Source organism: Chelonoidis abingdonii, chromosome 6, assembly GCF_003597395.2.
Source record: "Chelonoidis abingdonii isolate Lonesome George chromosome 6, CheloAbing_2.0, whole genome shotgun sequence".
In the NCBI taxonomy this organism is placed as follows: Eukaryota; Metazoa; Chordata; order Testudines; family Testudinidae; genus Chelonoidis; species Chelonoidis abingdonii.
The window spans coordinates 104,804,276-104,827,469 of record NC_133774.1 but is presented as its reverse complement, the minus strand read 5'-3'; the positions used below and the strand labels follow the sequence as shown (position 1 = coordinate 104,827,469).

At 38.4% G+C, this 23,194-nt stretch overlaps 1 protein-coding gene across 3 annotated transcripts in view; it reads left to right on the top strand.

Moving 5' to 3' along the window:
- Positions 1 to 5,173: 5,173 nt before the first annotated feature.
- Positions 5,174 to 23,194, top strand: part of LOC116823190 (transducin-like enhancer protein 1) — a 94,227-nt gene continuing 76,206 nt past the window's right edge. For 2 of the 3 annotated variants that reach the window (XM_075067299.1, XM_032777586.2), the window contains exons 1-4: positions 6,249 to 6,367; positions 7,348 to 7,448; positions 9,385 to 9,448; positions 9,554 to 9,598. In XM_075067299.1, the coding sequence (XP_074923400.1) occupies positions 6,344 to 6,367; positions 7,348 to 7,448; positions 9,385 to 9,448; positions 9,554 to 9,598 (234 nt within the window). In that variant the 5' untranslated portion in view covers positions 6,249 to 6,343. Of the gene's footprint in view, positions 6,368 to 7,347; positions 7,449 to 9,384; positions 9,449 to 9,553; positions 9,599 to 23,194 lie in introns of all 3 variants that reach the window. The other variant, XM_032777589.2, reaches the window with a different exon arrangement.

Sequence of the window (23,194 nt, the reverse complement as noted above, 5' to 3'; positions counted from 1 at the left end):
TGCCTCTGTAGAGAGAGGCAAAAGCATGATGTACTGACAGGTGGTCTTCATTATAAAGGTCATTGACATTGTCAAGCATCTTTTGAAAGGTGACACTGCACCTAGAACCTTATCAGGCCAGAGCCATGAAGTCTAAAACAATTTCTCTGACAACATTGTAAATGGATAATCTCTCTGACACCCTTTTAGCTTTAACACGGTATAAAAGATTAAAGTTATGAAAGCAAACAGTTTTCTTAGAGTCTCTCCCTGTGGTTCTAATCACCCTTTCCTTTTCCTTCACCAGGCATGTATTCACTTCCCCTAAGCTTTGTCTCTGTCTCTAAGTGCTCTGCAAAAGTACTGAAGTTGTAAAGGAGCTACTTTAATTATAAGTACTACAGTAATGGATTCAAGTACACTCATTTATCATAAAGGGCTTCCTCATCTGTCTCTAAAGTATGCTCACAAATGCTGTGTATTTGATAACATTAAGGTGGAAAATTTAACACATTTTAGTTTTAAACACTGCATATTGGTTAACTTTTTGTCAAATAGCATTTCTGCAGATTGACTGATAGAAGAGGGTGTGTGTGTGTGTGTGTGGTCTCTTCCTAATTTATTTGCACTTCAACCCACTGGGATCAAACTGCAATCCCTGTAGGCAAAAGAAGATTAGGGAAAGGGACTGTTTTTTCCCAGACACAGAAGGGAAAGCAACTCCTCAAGTACACAAGTTCTTCTGGCCACTGTACAAATTGTTCCTGAGTGTGGAGAGTTTCCAAAAGACCTAATTAGCAACTTACTGCAAACATTTCTTTGCATTAGCTAATGATCCAGCTACACTTGTAAGCAAACAGTACCAACATATCTAATCAATGCAGAAAAACCAACAGAATGCTTATTAAACATCTGGATGTAATTTTCTAGTTAGACTTAGAACAAAATGAAAACATATGCAGGTTCCTTTGATCTGTGCTTCAACAAAGAAATTGTTGATAAAAAAGCATACTGGCCAGTCAATGTGTCATTTTCATAAAACCTGGTCATTTCTCTTCAGATGTTCCCAATTTAATTTTGTTGGTTTCCCGCAATCTCTAATTTTACCATATTGTGCGAAACCACAAGAGATTCTTTGGATCTGATTTTATTTGAGGTTTTACTGCTGCATGATTTGCTACTGATTTTTTTTTCCTACTTAGCCTGGAAGAATTTTTTTAACAGCAGGAGGTTGAGGGAAAGTAATATAGAGATGATGTCCTGCTGGAACTATTCAAAAATTCCTGTGCATAAGGAAAATTATTAATTTGAAAAAAAGTTTGTCATAAAAAATGTAAAGAACAGGTATTAACTGTAAGATAATGAATTATAAGAAATTTAATTATTTTAACTTGCTCACATCATGTGATTTTATAGATAATGTAGAATCTTAAAAACAAGTATGTCTTTTGCATTTCATCATAACAATTATAATCTCAATAATATTGCACTACTGTATTACATGTATTGTATGACTCAGGCAATGTTTAATTTATTTTTCGCTCCTAGTTGTACTGTTTGTGCATTGCAAACAAATATTTAAACACATGCACTTTCTTTTTCTGACTGAAAATCCAATGAATTTTTAACTCCAGAATTTTAAAAGCATAAAATCTATTGCATTTCATAATTGTCCTTTTTACATATTTTTTTCTCACTGCATTATGCGTTTCAGAAGAGTGAAATAAATTACAAATTTCAGAAAGAGTCCCCTTCTGAATTAGCAAAGTCCTGATAATTGATGTCATCAGCATTTTATTATAGGGTTTTTGCCACTTTGTGGAAATTTTAAAATACCTGAACACACACATTCATATTGCTTGTAACCAATAACGTTAACTGGAAATGAAAAAACAAACAAACAAACAAAAAAACAACCCAGAAACATCTAAAGTAAACTGAATATCATTTCCCTAACAGAGCAAGATGCTACATCTGAAACCTAATATTATACTAAAACTACATTTTGGGCCTGATCTTGATTGGTTTGTGCACCAAAAACTCCCACTGACTTCAATATGAGTTTTGGTACATAATCAAAACAGGATTAGGCCCTTATGCTGTTTGAAGTAAGAACATTACATTACTATGCTCATAGTGGGGGAAAAAAATAACAGACTTCAAACAGACGAGTACAAATTATGATTAATCAGATTTCTGGTATTTTAATATTGAAGGCAGCCTCTGAAAACTGTATGTTTATTTAAAACATAAGACTAAAGCAGCTTGATTGTTTAAACTATTATTTTTAATGCAGTTAGAGAATTTAGTAGTATAATTATTACAGCATAACAATCTGGGAGAAAATATTACAATGACTGGGATACAGCTTTGTACACACTTACCCACTTATCCAAATTTTGCTCTTAATAGTTAAATTGGTGCAGCAAGAAACATCATAGACTCCAACTGAAGTAAATTCAGGTTATATTTACATAGGTTTACCCAAGAGCAGATTTTGGTCCTCTACCATCAACCATATATATGAAAGAATGCATTTATTTATTTATTTACTCACTTAATTATTTTATACCTATAGCAGCTTTCATTTAAAAAAATATCAAACTGCAAACAGTTCTACTATTGGTTTTACTTCTCTTCCATACTGATTTTGATGGAGGAGGCTCAAAATGCCCTTAAGTTTCTGTTCCAAGCATCTCAATAGGTCAGAAAGCACTTGTTAAAAGGTATGAGGAAAGCAGAGAGCTGTATTTGTTAAAACATGCCCTGAAAAATGTAAATATGGTAAATAAAGATCACAAGACACTTCAACTTTCATGTAGGCGAGCAATTAAAAAAATCCACTTCTGTTCTTGTTCCAAAATACACTGTTGTTTTAATGCTTTATCTGTTTTTATCTCATTAACAACTTGTGCCAGCAGGTTAAGCATAGTATTAACCAAAGCTGGATAAGAAAGTGTTATGTTGTCTCAGGTTCCATAACTACCAGGTGCACCCACAACATGTATAATAATGGTTTGCATTTTATAGCACTTTTCATCTGGGGAATCTAGAGTGCTTTATAAGCATTAATTAATTAAGCTTCTTAATGCCTGGGTGAGGTAGCTAAATAGGCTAATACCTATTTTATATGGATAAACCAGTACACAGAGAGGTGAACTGACTTGCCTGAGATAATACAGCAAATCATTGGAAGAGTTGGGCATAGAACTCCCAGAAATTCTGATTCCCAGTCCTGTGCATGGACCACTAGACAAATTTACAGTCTGGTGCCATAATTACTGCCTTCTAGTGAAAAGCAAACCTTTGTTGACTGCCCCTAGGAAATGGTGAAAGAAGAAAATATGCTTCTTACTTATGAGATTGCACTCAATTTCAAAACTCTGAGGAGTGCAAAATTCATCTGGTGTTTTGCAAAATACTCCACAGGTAATGAGAGTTTGCTTTGTTTTTTGTCCTCCGCCCCTCTGCCTTTTGTCATTTTTTATTGTAGATAAAACTGGTAATAATGCAGTTAAAAAATAACACTGAGAATTGAATAAAGCCATAAACTGCTCTTGTTTGATGTAACAATTTTCACTCCTATTGAATTTTAGCCATGGTCGGTTCTAATTTAAATTACATACTGAAATTTAATACAATTATGAATAAATCACGTACATGTATAAAGGGAAGTTTAATTGTAGGTTAAGAAAATATTTACTGTAAAATTGCTCCCCTTTATGTTCCAGTGACTCCCTTTGATATTTTAGGGCTTTTCCTTTAGGTAAAATATATTACCTGAATAAGTATAGGAACATTTATTCAAATATTATTTTAAATTATTTTAAAGCATTAAATTTAAATTATTTATTAAAGCATTATTTTAAAGCTACTAGTACCTAATGCTTGATTATTAAATTCTGTTATGAATAAGATGGTTGTTACTAGAGGATGTGTTCTGCAGATGTTTACATCCCATTGTGGGCTGTGTCAGTATTTGGCGGGGCAGTAGTCCCACATGGAGCATCTGGAATTTATTTGACCCTAGTTTACTTCAAATACACCTATAAACTGTTTATAACATTGGAAGTTTCTAACTGCTTAACTCCAGTGGAACTCTTTTAGAAAAAGTCAGTTTTACCCAATGGGCAACTTCAGTTCTGTCTGAGGGTCACTGTAACTAATATTGCAGTTGGTGCATTGCAATACATTAGATCAAGATGAGACATTCATCCTACTGTACTATATTTTCCCTCTATTGGAGTACACTATAAGCAGGTGCCACAGTTTGTGCACTTATGTGTATGTAACCTATAAGTTAAATATGTATGTGTGCCATATTTGTCCATCAGAATTAAAAAGTAAACTGGGATAAAAAAATCATAGGCCAAAATGTGCTTTCAGTTTACAGCAATGAACAGCACTGAGTTCTTTTGGATAAAAACTGAGGAAAACAGAGCAGACTGTGATCTGATTTTTATTTGATGTGATTTGGATATTGTTTTGGATGGGCTATCTATCTGTATTATAACAACATAAAGAGGGTGTGTGTAATTTATATTCTTTAAATAAAATTGGAGTCTGTACATACATACTACATTAAAATAGTGGGCCACTAGTAGATGTTATGGGTAAATCGTCTTTCCCTACAAATCTCATTTTGTCATGTTCATAATTTTCTGAATAATTCTCTTTTGGGCTACAGGTTTTCATGCTGGGTCTGGTCGCAGAGGTGAATTATTCCAAGAAAAATGTAATACAGATAGATATGTGCACACCAAGCTCAAAGCCTGGAGCATAACACTCCACCCCCCCACCCCCGTGTTTAACCAGGGCACTGTATGTCTGGCTCTAACTGCAGCTTGTCCTGTTCTATGGTAGGATGCAGCATTTATCTCCCCGTGTTACTTTCACAGATTGAGACTAGAGAAAGGGGGGAGGGCAAAATGGAGGAATAAACCAGATCCCAGCAATACACGCCTCCCTTCATTCGCTTTCCCGCCTCCTCCTTTTTTCTGCCCCCCCCGCCCACGTTACTTTGATTGACAGTTCAGCCTCCCTCTCCTTCCCACCGACCTTCCCGTACTCCCTGCCTCTATGAGCGTTCCACGGCCTCCTATTGGTCCACTCGGAAGAGTCCTGCAAGCTCCGCCAGGAGAGCTGGAGGAACCAGAGGCTTGTCCCATTGGGCAGTCGAGAGGAGTACATCAGTGCCCCACGTTGGTGCATGAGCAGGCGATTGGCCAGGGATCCCTTCCTCCCCTCGAGTGGGCGGGGCCGGGTGGCTGGTTAGCTAGAGGAGTGTGAAACCGCGTGTTAATGTAACCAGCGCGGGCGGATACATTGTGTCCTGTATATTGAGAGGCTGCTATTGCCGCGGCGCTGCGCTCCCCGGCCCATACACCGCGAAGTTTGTATACTGCGCACTATTATCCATGGAGGGGCAGCTGTAATTGGGGGGCTGTTTTTTTTCCCAACCACCATTATCTGGATGTGTCACCTCGGGGTGCTAGAAAGAACTTTTTCCCGGCCGTGAGCTGGGCGAGGCGCCGGCCCGAGAGAGTCCAGGATGCTGCTGCGCGCGGCGCTTGCGGAGCGCTGATGAGAGTCGCTGCTCCCCGATGTGTGCCTGGCCGGAGGAGGCTGTAGTGGCGCTGGTGCGCGGAGGAGCTTCCCTTTAATTAGTCCCGCCGGGGGGGTGGGTGGTCTCGGACCAGGGTGGGTGTTGGTGCTTCTCTTTGCAACGGCCCGAAGGGTCTTCGTGGTTCCCCTTTCCGTGGTGCATGTGCCGCTGGAGCAGGCCCCCGCTACTTTGCGACTGGCCCCTTCGCCAACGCCCGGGAGCAGCGCGGCGCTCGCCGGAGACTTTCTCTTGCGCCTCCATCTGCTGAGTGTACCGTCGGTGCCAGCCCACCCGCGCCCTGGCCTGGATTTCCCCTGCGGGCAGGAGCTGTGGGGAGAGGAGTCGCCTGGGCTCGGAGTTTCCGGTTTTACAATTGCACAAGTTACGAGCCTGCGAAAGGGGATTATTTACTCTGCAGACAGAAGCAGCGGCCAGAGGAGGAGGAGGTCGGGCAGCGAGGGGAGCGGCCACCCCCCGCCTTGCACCGCCCAGCAGAGCCGCGTGGCCTAGGGACCGGCTGGGGCCGACGCGCCCAAGAAGCCGACACCTGCCCGTGACTCTTCCGAAAGCGGCAGGGGCGCGTTGCTGGCCGAGCCCCCAGCCCAACAACAACAAAGGAGAAGGCGGCGGGAGGAGGATGCCGCAGCCGGGCCGCTGAGCAGCGGCGTCTGCCCGCGGGGGCTGCTCGGGGCTCGGGATCTAAAGTTGGGGGCTGAGTCGAGAATTGAGCTGCAAAGGAGCAAAGCGGCGGCCAGAGCCATGTTCCCCCAGAGCCGGCATCCTGTAAGTAACCCCCGGGCCGGGCTACTCTCCGGCGCCCCCTCTGAGCAGGAGCCCCATGGCAGAGGCGATCCCCGCTGCCCTTTGCCCTGGAAAGCGAGTGGCCCCTGCCCAGCTGCCTGGAGGGCTTCACTCTTCAGCCCTCGCTGTCCTGCGGGCCCCAGGGCTTCCTGCCCCAAGAGCGACAGACCCTCACCAGGGCACGGGGCAACTTCTTGGTTTTCCTGCCTCCACCCGGGCGGGGGGCTCCCCGCGTGTCCCTTTCCCGGAACACAGACCCTGCCTGTGTATGGAGGGTATTGGGGGAGGGGCTCTTCGCCCCTTTGTTTTAATGTGTAACTTATTTGCATATAAATGACAATGGCGGGGCCAGGACGCTCCTTCGCCTCGCCGCCAGGTTGGCTCCTTCCCCCTTCTTTAGTTGCAGCCAAATAAACTGGCTCGAGCAGAGACAGGATGTGTGCGGACTCCCCCCCCCCCCCCCCGGCATGTGATTTTACCGCAGGGAGGCGTTAGCACCGACTACTTTTCCTGGGATGGTGGTGACAAGTGTAAAGGGGAGGGGGGGATCCTACTGCCCATCCCTGTGCAGTTATATCCCAGGGTGGAGTGAAAATCACCTTACTTACTGATTGATTGAGAGGGGTGGTGGGTAATAGTGACGGGGATGGGGGGGTTGAGTTGGGTCCCCAAGTCTCTTCCCCCTTTCTTTAGCGGTCTCCTATTGTACCCTGTGCTGGAATTAAGCTTCGTCTCTTTCCTGGGGTGCGATGTTCATGAGCGTGGGACCCATTGCTGTTGGATGTGCCCCAGTTGGAGTGTAGGGTGGCATGTTGCTGGGGAACGGTCTCTAAGAAGTTAGCTGTGCAGACAGTGGAATAAGTAGCTTATCTTTCATGCATGTCCTATGGCCTTGCTAATTGTTTTTTATTTAAACATTTTCCCTTTCTTGTGCCTGCTCTGTCCTATGCTGGCCTTTCTAGACACCGCACCAGGCTGCAGGTCAGCCTTTTAAATTCACTATTCCAGAGTCTCTGGATCGGATCAAAGAGGAGTTTCAGTTCCTCCAAGCTCAGTATCACAGGTGGGTGCAGCATGCTCTGTTCATAATCAGTTCTTCCTGTACCATAGGCCTCAGGCATATACTGCATTTGAGGATTCAAGCTGGTGCACAGCGTGTTGTTCAGTGGGGTGTGTTTCTTTTTTCTTGTCTCCACTTTCGCTGCTGGGAGAAGCTGTGTTTTATATCAGCGTCCAGATGGTGGCGTGGGGAGTCACCGTTAAACCCTGTCATTCACTCCTCCTTTTCTTTCCCTGCCATTGTTTTCGCAACCTGTTTTGCTGCTGTTCAGATGAACTTTTTTTCTGTGTGTTTTTAGAGCTTCACAATAACTGTCAATATTTGCTCTTGGGGAATTTTGTAACTGGCTGTATTCAGAACATCAGGTCAGTGGGTGGCTGTGTCCTCATGTTCCTGCATTCCAGTAGGAAGGCACTGTTGAAATACTCTTTTAGTAAGAGTTAGAAGTTTAGTAGGAAGCAGTGGAGTCTAGTGGTGAAAATGAGTGTGACAGAGTTTGGGACCAGTAAGTTCTAAGCCCAGCTTGGTCACTTAATGTTCTGTTTGTGACCATCTGTAAAATATTCAGGGTGGGAGTGTGAAATTTAACTCTTTGGTAGGATCCTTAAGTGAAAAACCCTCATGAGTGCAAAGTATTCTGAGAGGCATTCTACCCTAACTCCCTAGCAGAAAATGTTATGGTTAGTTCTCATGTAGTGTATGTCTGCACTTTTTTGTTTACAGTATTAATGCAAAAATATAAACATGAAAATAAGCAGTATTTAAAGAGCAAATAAAGATTTTTTTTAAAAAGCATACAAGTATTTTAGTGCGCTACCACAGATAAGTGAATTTCATTGCTTTGATTGATTTGAGTTATGGTTGCTATGCCATCCTTGAAGCTGGCAACTGTGTTGCTAGTTCTTGTGCTTGTTGCTGAGGTCTTTGCAGATATCAAGGGTGTATTTTCCCCTCATTACATAGACGGTACTTTTGGCATTAACAGGGAATGTGTCCCTTGGTGTGTAGCTGTATCCTATGGCTGAGCAGAGATGAATAGAAGGCTCTGTATACAAATTTTCTTCTTTTTGAAGTTTGGATTCGGCCTTCATGATTATGATGTACATAGTGTTTGTTTATCTATACAGATAAAACCCAACTTATCAAGGCCTCTGGGGCCTATTTTTTTATAGGTCTTATATTTAAAAATTGCAAAACTTAAACTGTATATTGTTACATATAAAAAAGGTGAGCATGCACACCAGCCACTTTGATTGCTTACTATTTTCTTTAAGTAAAAAAAAAGTCAGTTGCCAGTCCGTATTACAAAAAAATGGTATTTAATATTTTATTTTAATTGGAGATATTGGCTTAATAAGGGTATAGGTTATTTGAAACTACAGCTGCTTCACTTTATTTTTGTTCTCAAAATATATAAAAAGAAAAGGCATATCAAATTTTAGATAATGCTCAAGGCTATACAGCTTCAAGACTTTGGCAAGATAGCGAAGTACAAAATCAGGATACTTTTTGGAGTAAAGGTTTAGAACTGAAATGCAGGTGAGTCTTCTGCTGTGGTTATGCTTTTGAATTCTGGTACACTAATTCCTTGTCACCTAGAAAGATCTTTTTACTTCACATTTAAACTCTAGTAATTCAGGCAGTACCATAGTCTGGGGGTTGTGACAATTTTTGGTAATCACTCTAAGCATAGTTTTTTTTTTTTTTTTTAATATTAAAGCCGTATTTAGTATGTATTTAAAATGAGTCAGATCTGATTTGATGGATGCTCTGTACTCTTTATATTCATATTATGTTTTTCTGTTGTGATACCAGGCTAAAGTTTGTTATTTATATTGAAGGGGAAAGACTAATAAGCTATCAAAGAGCAAATAGGGCAGGTAGATATCGAAACAAGTGTCATAACATTTACATTAAAGTGTCTGTTTTATTTTTGTAGCCTTAAATTGGAATGTGAGAAACTGGCAAGTGAAAAGACAGAAATGCAGAGGCACTATGTGATGGTAAGTATAAAATATTTGTTTTTCCCTTTTGTTTATTACAGCAAATATCTTTTAATACTTTACTATTGTATGCTGGTTTTAAATTATACTTTCCTTTATTTGCAGTATTATGAAATGTCCTATGGATTAAACATTGAAATGCATAAACAGGTAAGTTGTTCATCTAAGTTCATAACTACTAAATTTATAGTCCAACTTTATAATGTGTTTAAGGTACTAAAATGCAGCTTTTGGATTTATATTTGAATTAGTGCAGTATGTCAGAAAGAGTGGATTGATTCATAGTTGTGACTAGTATAAAATGATGGGACAAATAAGGTCTGCAGAACAGAATGGTTATGTTGGTGCTGGTTCTGAAAGATGTTGATTAAATATATAGGAAATGGCTTGCCTCTGAACAAAGACACTTGAGTTAAATGGTTTATAAGGAAAGAGATTTCTTTGAGGAAATTCCTAGTTAATACAGCTCTAGATTTGTCTAATCAGTCTCTTGTGCATCTGCAGTATATGTTGATAGTTGCTGAAAACCTAGCAATTTCAAAATAAGAAAAGATTAGTGACTTGGAAAATTCTTATGACCGAGTTTGCAAGTTCCCATAAAATTCACACTTATGGCCACTATAATGGAGAATAAAAAAGAGGTATTGAACTGGAACAAGGCACTAAGGACCTCATGAGAGAAGAAAAGCTAAATGATTGCTCAGCCCGGAGGACCCTCAATTGAGTACTCATTGTCTGCCAAATAAAGCATTAATGGCAGGGTGTAAGTATTCTGTAGATATGCTGACATTCACTTTTTCATCAAGATGCTGGTACAATAAGTCTTTCAGAAATCAGTGGCCTCTTAAAAAAATTATCATTAGATGAAGTTGCACAGTTGGACACATTTCAAAGTGCAACAATACAATTCTTTCTTGATGTATATGTGCTATTTCATCTAAAACTCTTGTTTCATTAAATTAAAGAGCACGGCTGACCAGCTAGGGCACAGCAAAGAAATTGATTAGTTCAGGTTTCAGATCTTCAGTATATTCCAAGACTTTCATTAAGGAAGTATATTTCAGAGCTGAATTCTGTTTTTGTAACTCTGAGCTCTTTGATATTTTTTTCTTAAAATTTATCATGCATTGAAAAATATCAAATTTGGTAATGTGGAGTTAGATGTGTAGCTTTACATGCTCCATTGGAGATGCATTTGTTTAAATTTGAAGTATTGACTAATACAGAAATATGACAACTTTGTTTTGAGGTAACAGTGAATTTTGTAGGGAGAAGATTTGGGCTACCATTTGTGACACTCAGATTAGATATAGAGCTGATTTTTTTTTCTTTTTTTTTTTTTTTCTTTTGCAACATTGTCAGCTTTTACTTCAGGCAACTGTTTTGGGTTCAGTGGAAAAAACTCTTTTCTTCAAATAACTTAATGGTGACAAAGTTATGATAAAATTAATATCTAAATGCAAACCTCTTCTGGTATAAGTATTACAAGAACTTTTGCTCCTATTATAAGTTTATGTAACTGTCCTGTAGATGGGTTTAAAATAATGGAACAGTTGATGAGAACATGCATTTAGTGTATAAATGCACTAAAAATGTTAACTTTTGCTGTTACTCTGAAGTTAAGTCCACAAAATCAAGGAACCTCCGAGTTCATAGCTTCTGTGTATTGTCAGACTTTAATGTTTATATATAAATGATGTATAATGTTTGTTTGCTGTGGTGATATAGTGTAGAAACTTTTAAAATAAATGAAAGAATGTATTATAACCTGTGACAGTCTAGCTGGAAAAGGCAGTGTGTTTTGTGTTGCTTAATATTGTGATTTTTAATGTCTGTGTTTTGCTTAATCATAATATAAAGGATGAAAGGATAAACTTCTGGGGAAGTGCATGACGATCCAAAAAATGAAAGCTGACAAGAAAATAAGCGGCTTTAGTGTTAGTGGGTTCTAATGTCTTCCATATAACATCTTTCACTTGAGTGCAGAGTCTTTAAAACCTCAAATTCAGACCTAAACTACAGAGGTGCAAAATAGCACTGTTACAATTCAGAATAAGTTGTCTTAAATTGAAAAAGCATCCTTCTAAATTTCAAATACTGTGAAGGCATTTGGTAGATAATAATCATAATTCTTATTAAAACTGGTGACGTCTAGTCCCTAGGGTGTAGCCAGCCTCAAATTGATGCTTTTTGCTGGCTGATCACCAGCATGGCCTAAGTGCTCATTATGTTGTAGAGAGGGCCTTTGGAGCTCTCATTACGTTTGACAGGAGTTCTCTCTAGGGGGAAACTGGGCATTAGCTAGACTCCTGACAGGCTGAAATTATTCCTGCTTTATGGCTTATAACCAAATGCTAGCAAGGCATCATCAGGGGACACAAGAAATTGTCATTTCTGACAACATCTTTGTTACAGAAAAATGCAGTGATGGGGAAACTTTCCACTGAACAAGCTTTAATGTTCTGAAGGGCTGTCTCCTGTGTAGATGTTACCCTTGCTTTGTGTGAAGCCCTTCAGTTATTGGTCAGATTATTATTATTTTTTTTTTTTACACAACTTCAGTGGCTCTTCACACAATGAAGTGCTGCACCAGTGTTAAAATAAAAGTGTCAAATAAAAAGTGATGTAATTATAGCTTGCCTTCTCATGTAAAAGCTGGTTTGTTGCACGGATATTATGTGTTAATGTTGTGTCAACAGTTCCATTATCCTTTAATTCAAGAATTTATAACAACATTCAAGCCTTTGTGAATTTATTCCAGACAATTTGTTATAACCAGCCCTTTACAAAAGTAAATATGCCATTCTAAAATGTACTGCATTAACTTAAGCATTCTTTTAGAAAGTGATGCGCTCAGGTCAGGAAATGGCAAAGTTAAGGTTGCCTCCACAGCCTTAACTCTGCCCCTTGTGCATATGTATTACAGTAGTTTTTAATTACATATGCTTCCCCTACTTCCGCCTTATTTTAGCTTTGGAGCATGGACAGTGCTTAGTGAGCGAAGTATCTGTTTAAATATATTTATCCTCACTGTTCAGTTTCTAGCTTCCTGTCTTGTTTTTGTCATGGACTAGCTTTGGTAGACTTAAACAATATAACAAGTCTTATTTAATATAGGTTTTTATGCTGTTTTATGGGTATCCATATTAAAATAAATAGAAACAAGGAAATACAAAACAAAACGTAATAAACCAAAACAAAAAAACCCTATAGAATTGTTCTCAACCAGTGTTTGGATGTGTGTAGTAGAGGAGATGATGTTCAGGATATATTGACTTGCATGTGGATTTTATACTCAGTAGGACATTACATTCTAATGACTGGGGAGCATTTTATAGGTTTTTATATACTAACTTTTCGTTCTCAATCCTTTCCTACTGTGACTTCCATGGCCAGCAATGGATGCACTGCAGCTGCTGGCGCCGAGGCATACTGTCTGTCGGGTGTTAATAGCCATATTATACTCGAAGGGCTGCTGTCATCGGGTATTAGAGCAATGTCTCTTTATTTTCATCAGCAATGTCTGTCATCTTCTGGAATAAGTCAGGAGATAAAGCTTCCTGTGTGTTTAATGTCCAGATTGTTTAGGTGTAAGATTAGTTTTTGTTCAGTGGCAGGCAGCCAAAGAGAGAGCCATCACTGTTGAACCCACTGACAAAGTTATATAAACTACTGCAGTGTGTGGTGACTTTCTGCTGTCCTAAAATTGACAGGTGGGTCTCTGAGTCTTTGGATGGATAGTTATGATCTTTGACCTGCCTTCAGGCAAATGTCTTTCTCCTTTCTTTGGCTGATTGCCTTTCTTGCAAAATAATAAAACCCTTAACTGCATATGTACTAACCAGTAGTACAAGAGTTAAATGTCCTCTTAGTTAAGTCTGTCATGTGAAATCACTTTAAACAGTATTCAAGACCCAAGTCTTTTACTATCACTATCTCCAGGAGCAGGTTAAATAGTGAGGAATTAAGAGGCTTACTTGGCTCTCTGCAGCTCTTTAATAGGGTGGTGGTATTGTTGAAAGGGATTTAAAGATAAATTAATTTTTTGCCTTTTTTCTTAATTGCATTTTAATTATTGGAGTCAATTTTATGAATATTTCCTAAAGATTTTGATGCTGTGTAATGACAACATTAAGTAGCTTTGTTAACTTTTGGAAACTTAAGATACATAGAATCTGCTCTTAAAGGAAACATGAAGATAGGATCATAATGACTTTCTTCTCCTCTCAGAATGTCATATTTACTTTACAAGTGTGATTAATATATAAAAGAACCATCAGCATTTCTAAATGGGTATAAAGTGAGATGACTGCACTCAATTTGAGCTCTAGGTACTAGAAAGCTGAGAGGATTGGTAATGAGACGGAACATTTCACCTCTTGATCATTGGCTTGCCCAGGTCAATGATGTAGTTACTACTATCTGTCAGTTATTCAGTGGACTATGCTAAACGAGCTAGTAGCCTTCATCCATTTCTAAGTAGATAGCTTGCCACTTGTCAGACACCATTACTGCAGTCCTTTTAACTAGTCTCAGCAGTTGGGGCAAATTTAGACATAAGTTAAACGAATGGGTACTTTATTATTCTTTATATTATTTTAGCACCAAGGAACCGTGGACCAGGCCCTATGGCACTTGGCGTTGTACAAACACGGAACAAACAGATGGTCCCTGTCTCAGAGAGGTTACGGTTTGAATAGACAACTAGGGTGACCAGGCGTCCCAATTTTATCAGGACTGTCCCAATATTTGCTTGTTTGTCCTACGTCCCGACCGATGTTAGGGATTTCAGTTTTGTCATCTGGTCACCTTATAGACAACGCAAGCACAACCTGGGGGAATTGGAATAACGGAGTTAACAATTTGATGGTGGCAAGCTTTCCATGGTGCTTGTCTCCCTTATCAGCAGTGCATTTGAAAGCAGTATTTTGAGTCTTCAGTTTCCTTGCAAACTTAAGTCAACTGGTGTTAATAACTAAATTGTAAAACAAAATTCTCATGAGGGATATGCCTGTGTTATATCCTGGAATGTGGCCTGTACTTTTCTGGTAGGTGTTTCAAAACAAAACATCTTTGGCAAAGTAGTAATTAAGCTGCTAAAGATAGTGGGCAGCAAACTGAGTTTCTTCCCAACTGATGTTTTTGTTCCTCTTGCAGCTTTTTGATGTCTTGGATAAACAGTCGGTCAAAGTGAGGTGACCAGTCAGTGTATTGACAAGAATAGACACAAAAGAAAACTGCATTAGGAGGCAAGCCATTGGGATTTGCAGTAAATATATTACAGAACACAAGTGAATTGCCGATACTGCTTGTTTAGCAGTTTGCAAGGGCAATGCAAGTATGGATTTTTGAATTAGAAGGGAAGGACTGTTCTTTCTCTGTGCCGGAACATCTAGTTGATGGCTGAGGAGAAAATTGATTTAGAGAACAAAATGCTGCTGCCTCTATCTGTGCCATTTGAAAAGCTTCTATGGATTAGTGAATGAAAACAAAAAGGTAGCTTTCAGTTTAGGAGAAAGGGAGCAGAATGGGTCTGTTGGTTTAGGTGCATCTTGATCAGATATTAAGCACATGAGATGGGGGGGGGAAACAGCTATTGTGAGGTCAAGATAAGGAAAGGGCATCTATAACTGAAGCTTTGGGTTTTACACAATCTGCTTAAGTCTTTCTAGTTCTAAAATTGTTTTAGAAGTGCTTATCTTCAGATAAACCCAGTCATTGTACTCTGTCCTGTAGTAGATCCAGTTAAGGTTTTATTTTTAGCTTAATTAAAAGAAATGATGGAAATAAGTTAGCTCAGGTAGCTCTGTAAAATAGATTATCGAAGATTTCAGGTATTCACCGTGTAGTAAACTGTTTTCAGTACTGCCGTTCTTGCTTGTGGAGTCTTATGTCTGCAGTTGCTTACAACAACATTCACGTGCATGACCTATTGGTATCAGTGTAGAAACATGTCCAGTGGATTTTAATAGCTTCAAAATCAATGCTAAATCTCTTTCAGTTTTACTCTTGTTAAAGGAACAGGGCCAATGTAAACATTTCACTTAACTTCTTTCTTGGAACCGTTAATAATGCCCTGAAATCTTTATTTCTTTAAATTTAATTGGTCATTAAATTTGCAACACCACTTGGTAATATATTGTCATTCTGATGTGTAAATGTCTAAAAGTTGCATAATTATTATACTTTTCAGTGAAGACTTCCTATGTATTATTTTTATACTATGATGTACTAGGGGATGGCTCTGCCAGTTTCTGTGGTATGAATGTGAATTTTTCCATGTTACGCTATCTCCAAGCAGCTCCTTCTCTTGATCCTCAAATCTGATGACTTTGTGTCTGAGTCATTCCACTGAAGTCCAAATTGCACCAATATTCTAATCTTTTATTTGGATTTTAGTAGCTCCCAAAGGGCCTCGATCGAGATCCTATTGTTCTAGGTACTATAAGTGCATATTGGCCTAAAGAGTTCACGGTCTAACTTGAAAAACCCTGGGGCCTCTCCAGCTGTGCAACACTTCTGGATTTTTTATTGCTACTTCCTGATACAGGAAAGTTCTATATGATAGAAGCTTCAAAGGGCATTCTTGCACATTGGTACATGTGTGGGTATGACAATGTATAAAGGGCAAGGCTACTTGTCAAGACAAACACCTGTCAGGGATGGTCTAGATAATACTTAATCCTGCCATGAGTGCAAGAGGCTGGACTAGATGACCTCTCAAGGTCCCTTCCCATCCTATGATAAGCATAGGGTAGATATGAAAGCATTACTAAAGGTGACAGGATATTTAGAACTGGCTACAATCAGTATAAAAATGGGTAAGATTTAAAATAGTTACAAGATGTCCAAGGGGGAGAAGTTAGATGGGAGTAAAATGCCAGTTCTTGGTCCTTTGTGTTCCTGTAAAGGAAGAGTCTTAATGTAGAGGCCCAGCATCAATGGGAGTCAGATGCTGCATAGAAAGTAGAGATTCTGCTTGCAGCACCAGCATTTAGCTGAAGGAGATATTGTATCCCTTTGTCCTGGGAGGACCGTTTATGTGGTTGATATTCTTCATGCTTTAAGTTGGATGCACGTTGGATGGCTTTGGAGATGCTCTTGTTCCTAGGAGGGGACAGTGACAGCTAGGTGGAATTGGGGCTTCAAGAAGAGAATTGGGTGTAAACAGTTGACCAGAGGTAAAGTTTAGTTTTACATTTATTCAGTTATGAGGCTAAGACAGTTTCATTGTGTATTCAAGGCTAGATATTGAAACAGAACAGTGGAACTGAAAGGCTAGTTATGGGCCTCTGTGAATGTGTGTAAGTGCTGAGTGTTAAGTCAGAATTCGTGAAGTGAAACATGATGAAAATTTGGATTAGCAGGGAGATGTGAAAAGTGTCCTTCTGTTAAGCCTAATTTAAAAAGAGGCCTGACATACTAAAGATGTGTGAAAGGCTGTTGTCAAGATGCTAAAGTGTTCCTTGTTCTTGCCAGTTGGCTTGGGTTCAACAGCATTTACAGCTGAAAGTGGGATGGGCAGTTGTTTACAATGCTTGGTCAATAGCTGCTGCAGAGCAGCTCACTGTGCTATTACGGGGAAAATTGGAATTGGAAAACTGAAATGTATCCAGTGACTGTACTTTAAAGTTGAGTGAAGTCCAAACCCACATCTGATAAATGTAACAGTTGACTTGTGTATCATATACTTACGTTGGAATATTTTGGCCTTTCTGTAGCTTAAACTGACATCTGAGAGGCTTCAGAAAAATGTAGCCTAGAGTCTGGAATCAAAAATGTAAATTTTTCCACATGGTGAAATGTACATAGTATGCTTTGAGACTTTAATAGAAATCCTGATATTTTTACTTCCCAAACAAACTACGTGCACCCTACATTTTCAGTGGGGAAACATTTAAAAGAAATGTGAGGATGTCATCTACTGGGGTTTACTCTCATAATATTTTGGCTGCCTTACCTTGTGATTTTAAGTGAGTACAAATACAAACGTGGAGCAGAGGGAGAGATGCATTTACTAGCTGTCATGTTAAACTGTTGGCTTTTGCCCCAAATACAGGAATTGTTCCCTTTATTTGAAATGAGTACCCATTGCTGCTTAGTTTTCCTTTCATAGAGTAAAAAACCTCACCCCTCCTGTTGATGAGAATATTAGTAATGACAGTGTTTATAATTTTAAAATATAGTTTAAAAGCTGACTTCTACAGTTTGTCGTATACTGGTTAATATGGCTATAAAGAGGAGATGAATTTGGCTACTTTTCTGAGTCTATTACTCAGGAGGCCTGTAAATTTGATTGGCTGTTACAATTCTAGCAGAATCATTCGATTTGAGAGCAATAGAAAGATAAGATATCCAATTACCCAAATGATTTGCAGGGTTAGCCAACGTTGTCATGGAGACATGAGTTGGAACAAATTAAATTTTAAGCAATAAAATAATCTTAAAGCACGTCTGGGAACAAGAAAATTTGGCAGTGGCACTTACCTGAATTGAATCTTAGCTTGATGCGCTGTTGTTTGACATTGATGTACTGTGGGGGCTTCAACTTTTAAATGGCATGTTGTCTTCATGTTTTTTTTCTTTTTGCAGTCATTGCCAAAACAAGGGACTGTATTAGTTGTAAATAAATGGTTATTAATAATATATGCTTATCTCAGTACTCAACCTGGATTCAGTAACGCTTATGAACAGGAGAGTTCATAGAATGTTAGACTTAAATGCTAAAAAGCCTCAAATGACTTTAGTTTTCAGATTGTTTATATAAAAAAGAAAAAAACCAAAACCCAACCCAATTATTTGCAACTAACATTTTTTAACGTTTTTATATAACAATTTTTTAGCAGGCATAGTGGAGACTAAGAAGTTTAGAAGCACCTCTTTGTGGTGGGGGGAGACTGAGTTATGAACCCCTTTTTTGTTTTTGAGGATCTTGATTTTTTTAAAAAGCACTACAATTCTGTGTTGCTTTTTTCAGCAATGCTGCAAGAATACGAGAAAATACATACCTCTAAACTTCAACTGATGAAGAATAAAATTTGTAAACAGAATTGTGATGTGTGAAAGGATTTTTTTTTTATTAATGCAACATTTAACTGATTCCTGGCTTGCAGCATGGATTTAAAACAGTCAAGTGAGTCACATAAAGAGAGCTTTTATCCACATCTGTTAGACAGATGGAGATGAAAATTGGTCTGAGGTCAAGCCATTTGCAACATTCTCACATCCTTCGATTTTCATCTCATCCTCTCCACAGATCATCTCAAATGATTCAGTAATGACCAAGAGTGCAACATTGACCTCTATTCCCTGGTGGATTAGTGTTACACAGTATAAATGGCTGGACGTACTTTCCTTCATGCAGAAGTTGTTCAGTGCTGTGTTTGGCCTTCCACATGGAGAAGTGCAAATGAAGGCAGAGTACTTAAATTTAGTTTCTAATACTGTTGTAAACTTGAATTGACAGTCTATAATTTTTGTCCGTGTGTGTGTTTTTTTCTTTAAGATACTTGTTCCAACCTTTTCACACACTATGATGCCTTTTTATTAACAGGATGAAGTTGGATAACTTGATTAGTCACTAATTTTTTTTTTAAGGCCACTTCTAAATGTAATCTGTATTTTGGTAATTAGCTTTGGTCTAACTGGCAAAGACTTGATACAGTAGGACCAGTTTTCTTTTAGATGTTACCACTTGTATGACTACATTTTCCATGCTGCTTCATTTTTACTTTTTAAAGCTGCTTTTTTCCTGTAATATATGGAATTTTGGTGTAACAGTTTAAATATTTTAATGACTACTTACTCTAAAGTGGGTTTAACCTAGTAATTCCTGTAAAAGATTATTTTTGCTATTTTATGATTTACAAAGAATACGTAAGAAAATGATCTTGATAAGCCATGCTGTTTATCGCTAAGGGTCAAGTCCTGGTCCCACTGAAGTCAATGGGAGCCTTTCAAATGGTCATCTTCAAACACTTTCTGTGAATAATTTTATTATTTAATCCAAGTAGAATGTACTTTATTTTTCTGCCATCTGCACAACTTTGTCTGGAGAGACTTCACGTACAGTACATAAACTTGTTAGAATCACAGGTGTCACTGGAAAAGGAGCAGAACATCTGTAGTTGTAGCGAGCTTTTGTTTTAACATGAGCATCTGACGAAGTGGGTATTCACCCACAAAAGCTCATGCTCCAAAATGTCTGTTAGTCTATAAGGTGCCACAGGATTCTTTGCTGTTTTAACATAGACTATAGGATCATTTTAAAGCCAAGACAAGGGTTTTTTGAATATCAGGTTTTTATATTTTAGACTCTAGCACCATTGGCAAAGAATTTACTTTTTAAATTATAAGAAGACTAGGTAATTGAGATTTGGATTTTTATTCCTATTACTCCCTTTTAAACTGTTCTCTACATTATCTAGCCTTCTAAAATGGATATGAAATGTGGCATACAAAACTGAATAATTATAAGGAGGCTAAAAGGCCACACTTGTGGCATGCAAAATTCTGCTCTCTCACGCTTAATGTACACCAGAATCAGACTGAATGCTTTCATATCTTGATCTAGTTTTGTGACCTACAAAGTGCTATTTTCAGATCTGTGGGGGCAGACTTCTCTTAACAAAGTGCACTAACCACACTGCTTCTCCATGTTATGCTGCTAATTTTTTTTATTTTTCAATTTGGGCTTTAAGTTTTGAGGTGCCTTTTGAAAACAGATAATGGTATTGAACCACAATATTTAACATGTCTTATTAAATATTCTAAATATATGATTTAAGATAAAGTTGGTTGAGATCTGAAATATCATTTACAGGCCTAGAGGTGTTTCTATGGATCCTTGTTGCTAAGGACACTTAAGCCCTATCTACACTTGTAGAATAGTCTTAATAAATAAAATTATTGCATAGGTAACACTGTAGGAGCTAACCATATGTTAACAATGTTGGGGGCCTTAGTGTAAAAAGGCCACGTGCCTTATACTATATGTTGACTTGCCCCAGTCAGAGGAAACTTGTGTAATACTATGTCAAAATGCCTGGTGTGCCCTCTGTGCTAGGGCTTCTTCCAACATTACTAGCATAGATGAGCTAGTGGTAGTAATAGTGAGAACTTGTTGAAGTATTTTTCTTGTGTAACTAAGCCCTAATATGGGAGTGATGTCTTTTAGGATTACATTGCACTTTTTCCTTTCTCACTTCCAAAGCAAAAACTTCTTCCTGAAGAAAAGATTGGTTTGAGCATGGGTTTCTATATTATACATTTTAAAAACAAGAAAGTTGTTTGCAGGTTGTATTTTAGAATACAAAGCCATCTGTTAGATCAGACATTTGTGAAAATTTTTATTAGTATTAATCATTCTTTTACAATATGGAATAAATAAATATTGTATTGGTAGAAACACTGCTTTCATAAGTGCTTAAAAAGATCTGTATGACAATCTTATTTAGGAATAAGTATGGCTGCTTTGTTTTTTCTCATTTATGTCAAGAATGCAACTAGAGCAAAATGACACATTAAAAATACAAACACTTGAGCTTAGCAACAGTTGGGTCAAAACATTTGTCATTAACTAGAAGGAACCAAGGCAAAAAAATTACATGAAGACAACACTGCAGGCTCACCTTCACTTTGCAGAATGCAGCTGAATTCCTTCATGTTAATTTTAATGATGCTTCAAAAAGGAGGGCAGCACTTGAATCAGGGGTCTGACAAGCTTGTCATTTGCAAATAAATCAAAAGACCATCATTGCAACAGCAAGAACCAATGAATAGAGTTGCTTTGTCATTCTTTGATAGGCCCCACACTCAAGCCTGCTATTAAAAATGAATGTATTCAAGAGGCTCTGCATTAAGAACATAAACAATTAAGGGCACTTGAGATGTTCTACTAAGAGCTGCCATACAGATACAGGAGCTTTCACATGCAGTGCAGGCCTATGCAGTCTGCTTTGCCAGTGCACCAAAGAGAACATGGGCAATTAGTGTTCATGTCTGTGCACAAGTAGCTTTCTGCGTGATTCCCCCCAACCTTGTTGGTCTTCAGGCATACATAGGGCAGTTAAAACAATCTGAGGATTGCATCAAATTGGAGACTGCCCCCAAGTAACTGTTAAAAGAACACTTAGCAACTACCAGATGACTGAATATAAATGTCTATCTTTATAAGCCTCAAAAATTGGTGACTTAAGTCATGGTTAGCTAAACCATGCAGACTCTCTTAATGGAAATGAGTTTTGATTTTCAAGCATATTTATTTCTAGGAGAATTGTGATGGGAGTTTGTTCTTGCAATGATGGATTTAAATGGCTGTAGTCCTCTCTGGATCTGCATTTGAAACTTTCACAATTATATAGGAACATTGAATACACTCATGTTCTTTCCTGAATTGCTAAATGAGCAATTAATATTCTTTACAAGGTAGTAACATGGTGGAGGTGAATATGTAGAAACTGAACTAACTAATTACTTGTATACATCTAGGTAGCCTAAGTTTATGGAAACAACTTTTTTTTTTTTTTTTTTTTAACCCTTGGGGAAGAAAGACTTCAGAGGAGCCAGGGCAAAGTTAAGTGTTCCTTGGTCACTAGTCGTACTTCCAGTGTTTGAGAGAGGAAACTGATGTAGCTTGGGTATTAAATAATCCCTTTAATAGCTGCTGATGGATTTTTGGTGGATACTTGAAGAATGTCTTTTTCTGAACTGAAATTTCTAACTTTCAGTATTTTAAAAGCTCCCTAGAGGCAGGTGCAAAGGAAAATTACTAATTAGGTACACAAGTCTGAATAGAGGAAGGTTTTGTTACGTAATGTTGTCAAAGTGGAAAAACGCATATGTAACTGTTAAATATTGTGGTATTATCTATGGGTATTGTAGGAATTGAGTGTTGTAGCTAGATGTACGACTATTTCTCATCAATATATATGTTGTTACATGGTTTTAACCATAATTTTCATCTTCAAGATTAAGCTTTCCAAGATTTATATGTTCCTGAAGATACGTTTTAAAAACCAAGTTTTGTTGGCTTGAGAGGATGGTGAAAGCTGTGATGGTGGTGACTGTATGTTTTTCCTATGTTAGTAAACTCTTGAAACTTGGCATATTCTGGTAAAAATCTGTTTTGATTTTTCAGCCCTTGAGAATTTCACTCTATACCTATGGAGTCAACTTTTTCATGAACCTTGTTGCAAAGGTGATGCAGTAGGCAGCGAAGGCAAGCTAAATTGTGCATGGTATTACATAACTGGATTAACTATTCATCCTTTAGTTCCCTGATCTAAAACAATTTCAAGGCATTTTGGTGAAATGACCAGTAAATGGGGTCATCGGCCTACTGTTCCATTTTTCCTATCAAAATACCGAGGTCACTTAATATTTGGGGCATGTCCATGGGAGTTGAGGGAAGAGGGGGGGCTCAAAAGACTGCTAATGGGTTTGCAGAAGACTTACAAATCATGATTGCTAGGATCTTCATTAACAAAGGGTGAGTTTGTAGGGGTATGAACTTAAAACAAATAAACAAAAAAAACCACACCCAGACAATATTAAAGAGTTTGCTTCCCCATTGTTTAGGTTCAGAAGGGACTTTTGGATGAGACCAAGAACAATGCCTCTTCAGTCCCCTTCTTCTCAGTGCACATGCTCATATGCTGATTCTTCAGTTTCAGGTTTACTGTTGTGGTTATTCTAGTAAACACTTTTGCAGGGCCTTAGAAATATGTACGCGTGTGCATCACCAGA